The sequence below is a fragment of the Poecilia formosa genome, unplaced genomic scaffold (genome assembly GCF_000485575.1).
Source record: "Poecilia formosa unplaced genomic scaffold, Poecilia_formosa-5.1.2 Scaffold256, whole genome shotgun sequence".
Lineage (NCBI taxonomy): Eukaryota > Metazoa > Chordata > Actinopteri > Cyprinodontiformes > Poeciliidae > Poecilia > Poecilia formosa.
This window is the reverse complement of record NW_006800195.1, coordinates 546,908-562,229: the sequence shown is the minus strand read 5'-3', so window position 1 is coordinate 562,229 and position 15,322 is coordinate 546,908. Positions and strand designations below refer to the sequence as shown.

Here is a 15,322-nt window from a genome sequence, read left to right as displayed (position 1 = left end):
TTTTTGTAGCGCCGTGTTTGAATCCTTTTTTTTTTGTTGTTGTTCTTAAAGTTTTATACTTTAAGTTGTAATAGAAAAACTGAAAATCAGTTTTAATTTAACTGGAAATTTCGCCGTAAACTTTTTGTATCTTCCTCATTGTTTTGGACACTATGCACTCAGAGATATAGTCATGCACAACATATTAAAATACATTACCATGCACTTTATATGTTCATGTTAAGCACCAAAATATTTTTGGGGGGAGAGGGGGGGTTGTAATTTTGCAGGTTTATGCACCAAAATTACAAATTGTCCGTGTTTGCACAGTGATAGACTTGAAATGACTGATTATTTTTTTATTTTATTTTTTTAAGTTACACACTGAAGCTTTAACATGTAAAGCAGCAGGAGACACAATAGCAAACAAAACTTTAGCTTTTCTCTTTGGGTTTTTTAATACAAGATTAGAAATTCTGCATTTTTCACTATTTTCTCAAAGCAATTATAAAAGAAAACTTCAGTGAAAATCGAGCATCACTTTTAATTTTCTACAACTTTAAGGTTTAAAGACACTCCTCTCTTGTTCGTGTGTGGGAATATGACCCAACAGGGTTGAACAAACTCAAAATAGGTCTGGGAAGTTTTTTGTTTTTTTTTACTCATTTGCAAAAATGCAAACTTCTCATCTTCCCTGCATCTGAGTCAAATCAAGGAAGGAGAGACGTTCTCAATGATATATGATGAACTCCGTGCACACACGCACGGACAATCGCACGGAAAAGCTTTTTGTTTCACGTGCATCACACCCCGCTTTCACGCAATCGCTCTTCTGGTGATCTGCAGCAGAGATACGGAGCCAGAGGACTGATGGGGAAGATTTGATTTCTCAGGTCACAGCCTGTCGGGTTTCAGCCGCACCGCTCAGGGCGACGTTTGTCCGCTCCGAGGTGGGCGTGGGGGCAACAATAAGTGTCCCCGCCTTTATATTTACAGTAGCTGCTGTCCTGCCAGCCTGCAGCGCGGCGGGGCTGCGTCTCCAGGTGTGCGCTGCGGGGGGGATAGTGGCGTGTGTTCCTGACGCCTCCCCACTCTCGCCGGGTCGCTCAGGAGGACACACACGCCCCCGCTGGCGAGGAGAATTAAGTGTTACGTGCGTGGACCGGCTTTCTAATCTCTGATCTCTTGGATTATACTGATGGACGGGACTTAACGTGTCCATGTTTCCCCTTTAGCTCTATTTTACGCACCACTTTGCGCGCTCGCGTTTGCGCCCTCAAAATGGATTAATCCCCAGATTGGTTTTTTTGAGGGGTGTGCGGGGTGGGAGGCGTTTGCCTTTTTTTTTTTTTAATTTGCACTCTTCAGGTTTTTGTGGATTATTACGGGATTCGTACGATGCCAAATAAGGACGATGAGCTTTTTGTCTCTAGAGCGAGTGGAGGCGCGTTGGATTAGGAGCCAGAAACTTCCCAAAGGTCTTGGAGTAGACCTACCTGTTTATTCCTGGGACGCACTTTGAGTTGTTTTTTTGTTTTTTTCTTTTTTCTTTTTTCTTTTTCACCTTCACACACCGGGATGGAGAACGAGCTGAGACCCAGGCTTTGCTTTCTGATCAAAGGACAGCGCGGATATGGCTTCCACCTGCACGGAGAGAAGAAGAAAGGCGGACAGTTCATCCGCACAGTGGAGCCTGGCTCCCCTGCTGACCTGGCCGGGCTCCGGCCGGGGGACCGACTGGTGGAGGTGAACGGGGAGAATGTGGAAAAAGAAAGTCATCATCAGGCGAGTGACTAACTGCACACTGCGTGACATTTTGTTACGTAAAGATGAGCCAGGAGAGGAACAATGCGCTGTGTACCTGTCGGACAACTTTTTCTTTCTTGCCCGAAGACGAGGGCGGCCCTAAATGGGTCAGTGTGAGCCTGTGGAATGGAAATCACAGCTCGTCTTTGTCGTGACACAAAAGCGTTATGTGCCTGCAGGCGCCGAGAGAGCCAAATGCCGTATTAATTATTTTAAATCAGCTCCAGGTCCGAAACATGCGCGGACTCTGCAGCAGCCTAAAATTTCACTTGACGCAAAACAGATTGACAAAATGCTGAAACTGAAAGAAGAAGAAGAAAAAAAGACAATTCAATTCAAAAAGTAAAACTCATGTATAGCGTTACTATGAATAAAATCTCCTAATTCAAATTTTCTCAGTTTATGCTTTTGAAAAAATGTTTTAGATGTTCAAATAAATTTTCAGACAAAAAAATAACCCAAAAAATACCATTGAGCCAGTTTTAAAAAACTGATTTTATTATGAAGAAACTATCCTGACCAACTTTGGTCCTATGGAGTGATGGGAACTAGTTACATTTACTTGAGTAACTTTTTAATTATGATGTACTGGATTTCTGGGGGGATTTTTGTTAAAGTTTCATAAGTTATGGAAAGAAATTGATCTGAGGGGGATAGTTCTTTTGCCTAATTTTGTTACTTTGTAATTACGTTATTTATATGAATTATTTTCATTTTGATCTTTAAAATACCAAAATTTCCACATAACATTACATATTTGGCCTGTCTGATGGGGTAATTTTTAAATAGTAAGTGGTTGATGATTTGATCAAGTACTCAGTTCTTGTAGACTTTTTACTCAAATACATTTTTACTCTTGAGTAATTTCTTGGATGTCGGGTTGTTGTTGTTTTTTACTCAAGTAAAAAATATGTAGAAGTAATGCTATTCCAAGCTGAGTGCAATTTTTGGGTCCTCTACCCACATATGGGTGAAAAAAATGCTTGTCTTCGTATTACTTTAGCGGTAATTAACCATCTACTTTGGATTAATATCCCTTCCCACAACCAGGCTTAGATTATTAGATTCAAGTGATGACTTAAATAGAACCTGACAACATGAAGTAGACTAAAAGATCTAAAAAAAAATAAAATAAAATAAAAATAAAAAAAACAGACCTTGCGTTGATATAAACAAAATCACCAACAGATGAGAAACAGACCCGGGACATAAATCAATCTGGAAAAAGTTATAAAGCCATTTGTTTGATTTTGAGGCTCCTTTGAGTCACAGTGAAAACCTCTAACCACAAAAGGAGAAAACATGTTTCTGTCGAGCGCCTTTCCGGAGGCTCGGCAGACCATCGTTTCTCCAAAAGCACATCAATAAGCACATCAACCCAGGAGGTCCCAGAAGAACCCAGGCTTCAGTTACCCTTGTTAAGGTCCATTGTCATGATTCAACATTAGGAAAAAGATATGGAAAAGAGAATCCATGGCAAAACCTCCGTTGAGCAAAGTTAAAAAACACAAAGCACCCGAATGGTTCCTGAGACCTTTAGGAAAATATTTTAAAAATCTGGGTTGGCTCTGCTGTTGTGCTTTCGTGTGTTACTGCATCAATGCAGCATGGAGGGGATCAGGCCAAGGTTCATTTCTGACCTTCGGCTCAGCTGCATTTCTGGATCTCGCTTGTCCAGTCTTCCTGTTTTTGGTAGTGTGGGCAGCTGCCAAATCCTGCTGGAAAATAAATTCGACATCTCCCTAAAGCTCATCATCTGAATGAAGCATGAAGTGCTCTAAATAATGTCCTGGTAGATGGACAGAGGACCTCAGAAAACACCAGTGGACCAGAACCAGTAAGAAGACATTTCCACAGGCATCACTGACTGTGGAAGCTTCACTCTGGACTTCAAGCAAAGCGGATTCTGGGCCTCAGTCTCCACTCTTCCTCCAGACTCTGGGACCTTGGTTTCCAAATTAAATAGAACATTTACTTTTGTTTAAGAAGACGACTCTGGACCAGTTTCGGGTCGAGTCAGGATGCGTCTGAAGCTGCCTCTGGTTCAGGAGTGGCCGTGGCAGCTGCAGTCCTTGATAAGTCTCTGTGTTGTGACTCCTTAAGCTTCATTCATACACTTCACATTGTGAATCTCCTCCAAACACCAAAATAACTTTGCAAACTGTCTGCTTGACGACTGTCAGTCTCCTCCATGACCGTGACGGGTGTGACAACGTTTCTGTGTCAATCCAGTCAATCTTTATGTTGCGTCTCTGTTTCTCCTCTCTGCAGGTGGTGAACCGCATCTGCGAGACGCCCCACCGCACCAGGCTGCTGGTGGTAGACAGAGAAACGGACGACTACCTGCGCAGACAGGGCCTGGCCTGCACAGAGGACCAGGCCGTTGAAATGGGAAACCTCTCCCCACGCCCGTCTCCCGTCCCCACGCCCTCAGCGTCACCCGTACCGAGAGAGGGCTCCCCGCTGTTTCTCAAATCCAACTTCAGATACTTCTTCCATGTTCCTGCTGGGGACTCACCCACTCAGGTGTCCTCTGAAAACAAAGAAACGAGAGCCTCGACGACGTCGAGTTCAGCGCCGGACACCGAGGTAAGCACTGGCATCGAGAACGTGGATCCTTGAAAGATGGAGGCGAAATAAAATAAATGTAAAAAAAAAAAATGTTGAAACAAATGAACATCCTGTCACATTATGTCCTGTTACAACCTCAATTTTAAATGTATTTTATTGTGATTTCATGCGACAAACCAACACAAAGTACAGTTGTGAAGACGGAGAGGACAGCTCCATGATTTAAAACCACAAGCATCACATTTGGTTTTCTCCTGTTTGGTAAAACAGCTCAACATGAGTCAGTCACAGGCTGTGAACTCTGTACTTTGACTGGACCATTCTAACACAGGAATATACTTTGAACTAAAACATTCCACTGTAGGTTTGGCTGTGAGTTTGCATTTGTTGGTAAGCTCCATGCTGGTCTCAGCTAGGGCTTATGATTAATTGTGATTAATTGATTATTGAAATAATTGTCAATTAATCAATTAATCGTTGACTAGAGTATTCAGACTCAAAAAAATCCCTTTTATTGAAGAAAAAAAACTTATTCAGAGCTGTAATTCAGCCCAGAACTGTGAAATATTTTTTGCATTTAAGATAAAATCACTTTTATCTGTAAATATGTTTTAGGCCAAACTTCTCAGGTGCTTTAGCTTTAGCTTCACTTGGTTTAAATTTATTAAAGGAATGCAGTGGTGTTGCATTTTAGGCAATAAAATGTTTATTTTCTTAATTCAAAAAAAGTTATTCTCCTGCTCTCCTCTTTCCCACGTTAATAAAAACAAACAAACATTTCCTCAGCAGAATCTGCCGCCACTCCATATCATGCAGTATTTTTTTTTTCCAGCACACATCACACTTTGCATCTAAGTTAGAATGTTCTGTTTCGGTCTGTTTCTTCTTTTTCTACAAGTTCATTTACATGGCCTTTGAGAAAAGGCAACCTGCAGTTTCTAGAACTTAAGTTTTTTTTTTAAAAAAAAAAAAAGCTTTTATTCTCTACACTTCACCATACAGATGAGACTCTCAGAGTGCAAAAGATTCTCCCACATGAGCCGTGAATCTGTGCAGCTCCTCCACAACTCAGATGATATCTTGGACTTTGATCTCTGAGATTTCATTGGGTTCTGTTTAATCTAATCATTATTTAAACTTTTCCATAGCTGTATATGTGATCTACAAAGGAATATTGGGATTGCTTAGAGGAAAAAAAAAAACTTTGTTGCATTGTGGTTTTCTCAGCTTTTCCTAAGCAACAAAAAATACCTCCTCCTAATTTTGTCCTCTCCTAATGAGACTTTTACATGTGAGCTGAATTTGTACTGAGATTAAATTACACAGAGGTGAACTTAATGTTAATGTAAAGAGTGACTTTTTTACATGACGACCCTTTGTCTTTATATATATATATATATATATGTATATACATATACATATATATGTGTGTGTGTTTTTAACGTGTCAATGTTTGTTCTGCTGCACAGTGCCCTTAAATTGCCTCGTGGGAACAAATAATGTTTTATGCAATTGGATGAAATTAATAAATTAGCTGGCTTCTTAGAGGATTTGGTTGTTTTATTTAGTGATATCAGAATAGAGATGAGCAGATACAAATGCACGCACACTTTTCAGACTTTTACTTGCAAGAAAAATAAAACCATGATATTTAGGAGTTTAAAATACATCTCTGGAAAAAAGGAAGAGCTCACTGTGCATTGAAAACCTCCCACCAAATACTGATTTCTGAACTCTTGAGTTACAACATTAGTGTTGTTTCTAAATTATTATGAACTTGTTTTCTCTGCATTATTTTAGGTCTGAAATCGCTGCATCGTTTCCATTATTTTGACCATTTCTCATTTTCTTTAAATGAATACTAAAGTTTTCCTTGGAATTTCAGACATGTCAATAGTTCATAGAATAAAAGGACAATGTTCATTTTACTCAAACATTTATGTACAAAGAGTAAAATCAGAGAAACTGATCATTTTTAAGTGATCTCTTTTTTTTTTCCCCCAGAGTTATTTCATCACTTTTGCAGAAAATTCTTGTTGTCAGTTTTCTGCTTTCACAACTGTTACAATGTATTTAAACAGTTTGAGTCCAGGTGAGTCTAGACTAGAGCAACATTTGGGTGTGGTCTGGGGAAAAAATAGGAGATAGCGATCAAATTCAGCAAACCCACGTCGATCTATTAAACATGATCCCAAGACATCTGACTTGTGGCTGCAGAACTGCTGACCACACGCGCAATAAGACGAGCCGCAGTCGCTGGAAACCGCTGAATTAGCGCCACTTGCTTTGAAAAAAATCGGCAAACGATCACATTCAGATTCCTAAAATTCAGCGTGTGGTACACGCATTTCCACAAGTGCCCTGCAGACCTCAGCGTGACGTCTGAAAGCCAGAACGACTGGGAACTGACTCTCACGGACCGGGCTCGTTGTTTTGACTCCAAACAAACCGGGCCCAGATATGCGAGGCTAGCGGCTCACGTCAAACTGGCCATGTGTTTAGCTGAAAGCAGTGTAAATAAAGGCTGTTCGCTCACCCTGCATCACAACTGTCCGTCTCCGTTTTGGTTAAACGATTGCTTGGAAAATGAGGTAAAACATCATGGGATCAACCAGAACCAGTTATGTAACCATCAACACCTGCCTTAACCCTTGTGCATGCAGGACTGAGGCAAACGTAGAGGACTGTGGCAAATGATACAAGTTTAACTTGTATCATTTGTAGAAGAAATGTATCATTGTATCATTTGTATGTAGAAATGGGTTGGACCCCATTTCTACATACAAGGGTTAAGTGCTTCGTATTTAGTCAGTAATCTGAAAAGAAGGCGCTGATGGAGTCTCATTTTGTCACCCAAAATGGCAAATGGATCCCAGACGAACGCCACCAGTTCACAAAGGACACACACTTTCACTGCCCTGCGACTGACAGTCACCTCTCTGAACATGTAAATACGGCTGCGTGATGTTATGATGGCAGCAGATGAACGAAACCTCAGACTGCTGACTCTCTCACACACACACGCACACACACACACACACACACATACACACACACACACACACACACATGCATTCTCATGAATCTCACTCAGTCAGGTCATCTACTGCCTCTTGCATAACTACGTGTGCGTGTCCCTCGACGTTTTTAGTAATTGTTTGTGTTGCAACTTTACATTTGATATCTCTTGGTCGTTTTGGTCACAGATTATGTAGAACTGAGTTGTTTATTTTATGTATACATTTTAGTAAAAGCTCACTTTGAGAAGTTTTCCATGTGGCTCGGTTCAGTAACTCCATTACAAATATAAGTAATGGAAAAAGAAATACAACATTTTTCAAACTTTTTTATTCAATCTATGTATGCTTTTGGTTTTTTTACATTTTCCACTCGATAAAACATATGAGTTTGTTCTGTCTTAGTTTTAAATGATGGATTGAACAATGATCTGTGAGATGTTCAAACCTGAGAATGTTTCCTGAGATTATATTACATGCAGACGGACTTTTGTTTATTTTTGGTGTGTCAGAGCAAAGGGGTCTGTACCTTATTCATTCTAGTATAAAATCAAGCTAAGCGGAGTTTATTTGTGTAGCACATTTCAGCAACAAGGCAAAGTGCACAGGAGCCAATTATGAAACAAGCGGTAAAGTATGATTTTTTTTTTTGTCAAATACCGTCATCAGAATCATGAAGCAATTGCATCACAAATATAGTAATCAATGCTCCTTATCTGCACTGCTAATCAAAGACAGCTCTAAACAGGTGTGTTTCAAACCTTGGTTAAAGGAACTCAGTGTTTTGGCAGCTGTGCAGTTTTCTGGAAGTTTATTCTAGATTTGTGCAGCATAGAAGCTGAATGCTGCTTCTCCATGTTTGGTTCTGGTTCTGGGGATGCAGGATAAATTTAAACCAGAAGACCTGAGGGGTCTGGAAGGTTGATGCAACATCAGGAGATCTTTAATGTATTTCGTTGCTAAGCCGTTCAGTGATTTATAAACTAACAGTATTTTATGGACTCTCCTCTGAGCTACAGGAGGCCAGTGGAAGGACTTTGCCGTGATGCGCTCCGTGTTCCTGGTTTTAGTGAGAATCTGAGCAGCATCATTCTGGATCAGCTGCAGCTGATTTTTTTTTTTTTTAAGCTAAAGATAAACTTATGTTGTTATTTGTGGATGTAATGTGTGTATGCTTTAAGAGGGCTCTGCAAACGCAGTTATAAATGACTTTGTGCCATGATTAGCAATAACTGAAGGGATTATTATGACAACATAATGTATTAAAAATCCTTTTTTTCTCTCTTTCTTTTAAAACAAAAAAAAGTATTGGCTCATTACGGCTGAGCAATGCGTGCGGCTCGAGTTTATTGTTAAGATGAAACGACTTCACAGGTCAGCGCAACGAACAGGTCACTGAAAGCAAGCATTCATGTCAGTGTTTGGTCACCTCCAGCCTTTGTATCGTAACTGCAGCTCTACAACACAAGTGCGAAACAGGTCAGTGCGCTTCACTGATAGTATTTACAGATGCACACACAACAAAGACTCCCTTCATTCTTTCTGCTGCTGTTGAGGGTGGAAATAGGGCCGCCAGCCTTCAGGTCAGCTCACCGTGAAGGCAGATCCTCAGCTGCATCACCAGACGGTCGCTAAGCGCCACTGCCTGTGTGTGAGCCCTGCAGCATGTAGGGCTCACACACACACACACACACACACACACACACACACACACACACACACACACACACACAGCATGAGGCTCGTTGCGGATGTCGGTGTCCAAGTCGGTGTCACGCAGAGTGACAGCTCTTGTTGCTGGACACAAGGCTCGGGATCAGCTGGAATGGCTCAGACAGATCCACTTAGTCGACTTCGGTCAGCTTTGTGACCACCAGGTCATCCTGGCAGCAAACGACCCACAATAGCGCACGGTGTCATGCAAAGCTACTCGAAAGGTTTTCACGTTTCATCACTTTATCGTCACAAACCGCAATCTATTACTTTAGTTTTGCAAATCAATTATCTGAAGAGACTAACAGGTATTTATAATCTGTCCTCCTGAACTGATGCAAGGAACCATCCTTGCTTTAAATTTCTTTGAAAAATTTGGCCTACAAGCAAAACGCCATTTACAGCAGAATAACTAACGCTGCACATCTGAAGACATCACACCCACTGCGACACATTGCAACGGCACCAACATGCTACTCAAGAGTAGATGGGAATGTAGACGTAGCTAAATGCAGGAAAACTCTGGAAGAAAACCTTCAGAAGACACAAACAAGCAGGCAGAACCACAGTGGAGTGGTAGAGATCAGAGCATATTCGCTTGTTCGAGTGGTCCAGTCAAAGTCTGAGCATAAATCCAATTGAGAATCCTGAGCAAGATCTGAAGATGTATATTGAGAGATGATCTCCACTCAACCTGACTTAATTTGAGCTTTTTTATAATGAAGAACAGGTTAAAAAATATAAATCGTTTTGATTCCAATAAAGCTGACAGGGATGTACTCCAACTTTACTTTATATTCTTTATCTGTTCAATATTTTTACCTGAAAATCATATAACATTTCAGTAGCAATTATCCACTATTTTCAAAGCAGAAGTTGAGCCTAGATTCAAGGAATGGTCATGGAGAGACTCTGATATAATATGATAAACAAAACAAGGTATTTTCTAAACATATGGCAGGCATTTTTTACAAAATAAATAAATAAAATGGACAATTATCCACTATATTGTGTTGGTCTGTCAACTAAAACCCTATAAAATAAAGTTTGTGGTTATCGTGACAAAATGTGGAGAAGTTCTTCGGGTGTCAATACTTTTGTGTGGAACTGTAAACCAGAACATCAACAATATTAAATCAAAATGAGATAAAATTAATAAAAAAATAAGTTATTCAATCGCAATAATAACAAATTTTTCACTTTGACTCACAATGACTTTAACTTTTGCCTTTCAACGACATGATCCAACACATCTATCAGACTGTAATGAAAACTGAAGGGAAACAGGTTTTAAATTTAAACATTTAAACCAGTCCAGATGTTGTTGTTTTTTAAAAAAAATAAAAACAAACAACAAATAATCCAAGATTCCTATAAATAAGTTGTAGCTTCATGTTTTACTGTGGATAGAAAAAGATGCGTAAAAGTTCAGACCAAAGTGATTTGCTGACATTAAGCATCAAAGATGTTGTGTCCGCTGCAGGTGGAGCCGTCCCCTGAGCCGACGGTGGAGCTCCTCCCTCGTCTGTGCCGCCTGGTGAAGGAGGAGAACGGCTACTGCTTCAACCTGCAGAGTGACAAGAAGAAAGGCGGCCAGTTCGTCCGCTCTGTCGACCCCAACTCGCCTGCAGACAGAGCTGGCCTCCGAACTGGAGACAGGATAGTGGAGGTACAGCTCAAAGATGGTCAAAAGGAGCGTTTAAAAGTGCTTTATTGGAGGAAAAATAATGTTTTTTTTAGCCTTATAAATAACCAAGGGTTGTATGATGTTTAGTTTTGTGGCATTTCTTTTAAACATTTCCCTTTGTTGGATAGATATCCACAGAGCTCTCCAACCTGATTGATACGTCTGGCAACGATGGGTGAAAGGCCTTAACTGAATTTCTATTCTCTTACACTGAAAATCGGAGCTAAATATAATGTCCCCATTTCTTGAAGAGTTCCTTTTGGCCACTCTTCAAGAAATGGGAAACACACGCTGTTAAGATAATGTGGATGTTGTGCTCAGTGGAGATTCTTGCATGAACCCAACCCCAACCAAACCAGCCACCATGCCGAAAATCCTGGAAAAAACTGCAGCTAATAGGTTTGAAGAGTCCCGTATGCCAGTTTGTATGGAGCAGCTTTGCAGATTCATGGCGTTACACAGTTGAGACTTTGTTTTCATTCTCGTCTGCATCAAGTGCTCGGTTAATGACGCAGAAATGGAGAGTGCTGCTGACGCAGGAAAGGACTTCATGCAAAGCAGCTTCCTCTCAAATCACAGACACCATCAGCGCAGCGCTGCACCGCGCCTCTCGCGTTTCACCACTGGTGATGCCTTCCTCTTTCCGACAGAACCTTATCTGACTGCACCGACTCAGGCCTGAAGCTTCAGAGACAATTCATAAAGACAATGACAAAGTCAGCCTTCTTACACCTGAAGAACATTTCCAGGATTAAAGAACTAACGTTCCCCCAAGACCGAAATGCGTTTGTCTTTAGTCGCATCGATTAACTAGAACAGCGTCTTCACAGGTCTGCCTAAAAAAATAAAATCAATCCTCCAGCTGATACAAACCAGCTGGAGGAGGAAAACTGGAACAAACCATTTGTTTTTCTGAAAGACTGAAGGGGGGCAGACTTTGTTGTTTCAAGTTGATCTTAATTAGTTAATTTTGTCACTTAAATATTCACTTATTATTTGTGCTAAGTTAAAGTTAGTTTTACTTTATTTGTTTTATAGGATGCTTTAGTTAATTTTGTACTTGTTTGTTCTTTTGTTATGTCGTGCCTCCCTCATGTGGTAGGTTTAGGTTACTTCTCCCCTACTTAAGCAGCCTTTTTTTTTTTCTTTGTTTACAGGTCAGTTTTGTTTGTGTTCAGTTAGAGTTTGGTTGGCCTCAGTTAATTTGGAAAAATTAAATGGAAACTTTTTCTACTTTGAACACTTTTTTTTTTTTGTCCTCGTTTTTTGTCTGGTCCCTCACAATAGACTTTAAAATACTTTGTAGTTAGTTTATAAATCACTGAATGACTTGGCACCAAAATAATCTGCCATCGTTGTATCAACCTCTCAGGTCTTCTGGTTCTGGTTCTGCTCTGCATGCCCAGAACTAGAACCAAACATGGAGAAGCCGCATTCAGCTTCTACGCACCACAAATCTCGAACAAACTCCTAGAAAACTGCATATATATGCTAAGTCCCTTTAAATTAAGTCTAAAGCCCACCCGTTTAGAGTTGTCTTTGATTAGTTGGAACTAGAAGATTGACCAACATGTTTGATGTGTAAGTGTTTGAAGATTTTATGGCATTTGAACAAATGTAATATTTATTGCTTGTTTCATGTTTTTATTAAAGCACTTTGAACCACCTTGTTGCTGAATTGTGCTATAGGAATAAACTTGACTCTTTTTTTTCTTCTGTATCTCAGGTAAATGGAGTAAACACGAAGGGTCTGCGGCACTCGGAGGTGGTGGCGCTAATCAGATCCAGAGGGGATGAAGTCAGCCTTCTGGTGGTCGACCAGGAAACGGATGAGCTCTTCCGCAGACTGGGAATTACCCCAACCACCGCCCACACTAAAGGTCAACCAAAACCCTCCAGCTCTCTAACACGCAACTCCACTGAGACGATGCTGAACTGTGCTTGCCTCCACTTCCACAGAGGTCTACGTGGATGAAAGACGTGCAGAGAGCACCCCGCCGACCCCGTCCCCGACCACCGAGCTCCCCGCATCAGACGCGCCCGTCATAAGCGTCACTCTGACGGACTCCGACATCGCAAACGGGTCTCCGAAATCCCGAGCCAACGGCAGCTCGGCGTCTCACTCCTCCAGGAGCTCCACCACCCAGTCGGAGATCAGCAGCTCGGACATGAGCTTCCAGGTGAGTGAAGAGCGAAGCGAGAGACGAGACAGCGCGGCTCTCTCGGTTCGGAGCGAATCATGACCCGTCTGTCTGCACGGACTCCAGGTTCCCGAAGATGACGACAGGCGCATCTCGGACCCCTTCACGGAGAACGGCCTGCGCCTGAGCCCCACTGCTGCTGAGGCGAGACAGAAGGTCCTCGCCACCCGCAACAAGAAGAGAGCGCCCCCTATGGACTGGAGCAGGAAGCAGGAGCTCTTCAGCAACTTTTGAACGGAGAAGTCTCGATGGATCTGCACTATTTATACCAAAAACAAACTCTTCCAGCTTCTACACGCGTGGACAGAAATATAAATAAAAGGTAGTTACTGTTTAGTGTGAACTCAGTCCGTAATATCAAATATTATACTCAATGTGTACAGTTAACTCGAAAGTTAAACACATTTCCGTGCATGCACAGAAAAAAAACAAAAAACATTTGACTGTTCAGTGAGACTCTTTGAGATGCCCAGTTAAAGCTGGTATGGGAAGAAAAAAAACTACAACTCATCACTCATCTGCTTATAAGCTTTAAAACTCAAACAAGCATATTTCTTGTTCAACAAAGAGTAGATGCAAAGACTGCTTTAGTGCACGAAAGTCTTGCAGGATAAGGAGCAGATCTTGGGATGTCAACAGTTGTACTGCAAGGACATCAAACAGAAGAAACTTTTCTAAAGGAATATTCAAACAAGTTGCATCTGCACCACGGAAGCTTTCCTATAGGACCTGATCTGTGTCGAGAATTTTTCAAGCTTGGCGTTTTCCTCCGTAATCGGTCAGCAGCTGATTTTATTTTTTCTGTTGCTGTGCATGTCTGTTGTAAAGATATGTGAAGGACTTTCATAACAAAAACAGGAAGTAAGCACCCAACATTATGCAACGTTTGTCGTATAATGGTTGTATTAATAGCAGAAATTGTCCGGCGCCAGTTTAGATGAAACTTTGACATAAATCGTAGGTTCTCCTTACCAACATATTTCGACATTTTTTCTTAATAGATGCTGTGTAACTTTAAATGTGCACCCAGAGCCAATGATTAGTCTAGTTTAGCAAATAAATAACGACTGATCACATTTAGTTAGCATGTTTTGGATAGTAATACTGTTACATTAGTGCTTTTTGTTACACATTTCATTTTATTTTCAAAACATTTCTCCACCTTCCTTTGGCTTAAACATTTAACAGTGTGAATAAACGTTTAGAATCTGTGTGCATTGCAGTGATTATTTAAGGCTGCAGTTCCCTAAATATCAAGCAGCAAGTGTTCAGTTTTGATGTAAAACATTTAGCCGACACTTTTGCACTTCAGCTCATTTTCCTTCCTCACACATGGCAAATGTTCGTCACACTGGAGATGGAAGCTGTTTTAAAATATGAAATATCGACATCTCGTATAATTTTGGCAAATCAAAATATTTAACGTGACTTAAATGTCCAAATAGTTATTTTCAAATATTAAATGTTTGTACACATGTTGAATTTAAACTATAGAGCCATATCCAAATGTCACATTAATGTAAAACCTAAACTTAACATTTCTGAAACAAGGGAAGTTTTTTACTTTGCTTTTTTTTGTTTGTTTGTTTGCATAGCACCATTAACACTCAGGCTAACTCAAATGGCTTTACAGGGAAAACAAAGGAACAGCGCTTTAAAAAAAAAGACACCTGATGATTAAAAAGATGAATGACCCATAAAAATACATGAAGCATGGTCACATAAAAGAAACAAATGTTGAATCAATTTTAAACAAATTTTCGATGCAAATGTTAAATTTAAATGCTGAATTCTTATCTAAATCCCAAATGTTAAATCTACATTTTGAATCTCAAACGTTGGACTTAAATGTTCAGAAAATATGCAAATAAAGCCTGTCTGGGTGCTGCAGCTTCCTCCCACATGTGAAAAACATGACGGTTAGAACCATCAGTATCTAAATTGTGGAGAAATGTAAGTGTGTGTGTGTGTGTGTGTGTGTGTGTGTGTGTGTGTGTGTGTGTGTGTGTGTGGTACATCAGGGGCTATACATGAAGGATGTGGGGCGACCCGAGTTCAATTTCTGATCTCTGGTCATTTCCTACATCTTCTTCCTGTCAAGTTGTCAGCAACTTTTCTAACCCTGTGGAGTTTTTTTTTATCTCCTCAGTCCAGTAAAGCAAATTTTTGTGTAAAGCCATAAAAGCAATATGAGTCTTCAAAACAAAATATCTTGTTTTTGAAAAACAGGAAATAACTTTGTCTACATTTTAACAAAGAACACACAATCTGACCATTCTGACGTGGCTCTAAGCTGAGGAGGTGAAGTACTACGAAAAGGCCCAGGTTGGTTTGGATTGTTTCCTTAC

General features: G+C 40.6%; 1 protein-coding gene across 1 annotated transcript; it reads left to right on the top strand.

Annotated features, from left to right (window-relative positions):
- Positions 1-860: 860 nt before the first annotated feature.
- nherf2 (NHERF family PDZ scaffold protein 2) lies at positions 861-14,185 on the top strand. Its single transcript, XM_007570222.2, has 6 exons — positions 861-1,764; positions 4,057-4,374; positions 10,570-10,755; positions 12,500-12,653; positions 12,733-12,953; positions 13,041-14,185. Exons 1-6 carry the CDS (start codon positions 1,558-1,560, stop codon positions 13,206-13,208), a joined length of 1,254 nt encoding a protein of 417 aa, XP_007570284.1. The 5' UTR covers positions 861-1,557; the 3' UTR covers positions 13,209-14,185.
- The last annotated feature ends 1,137 nt before the right edge of the window (positions 14,186-15,322 follow it).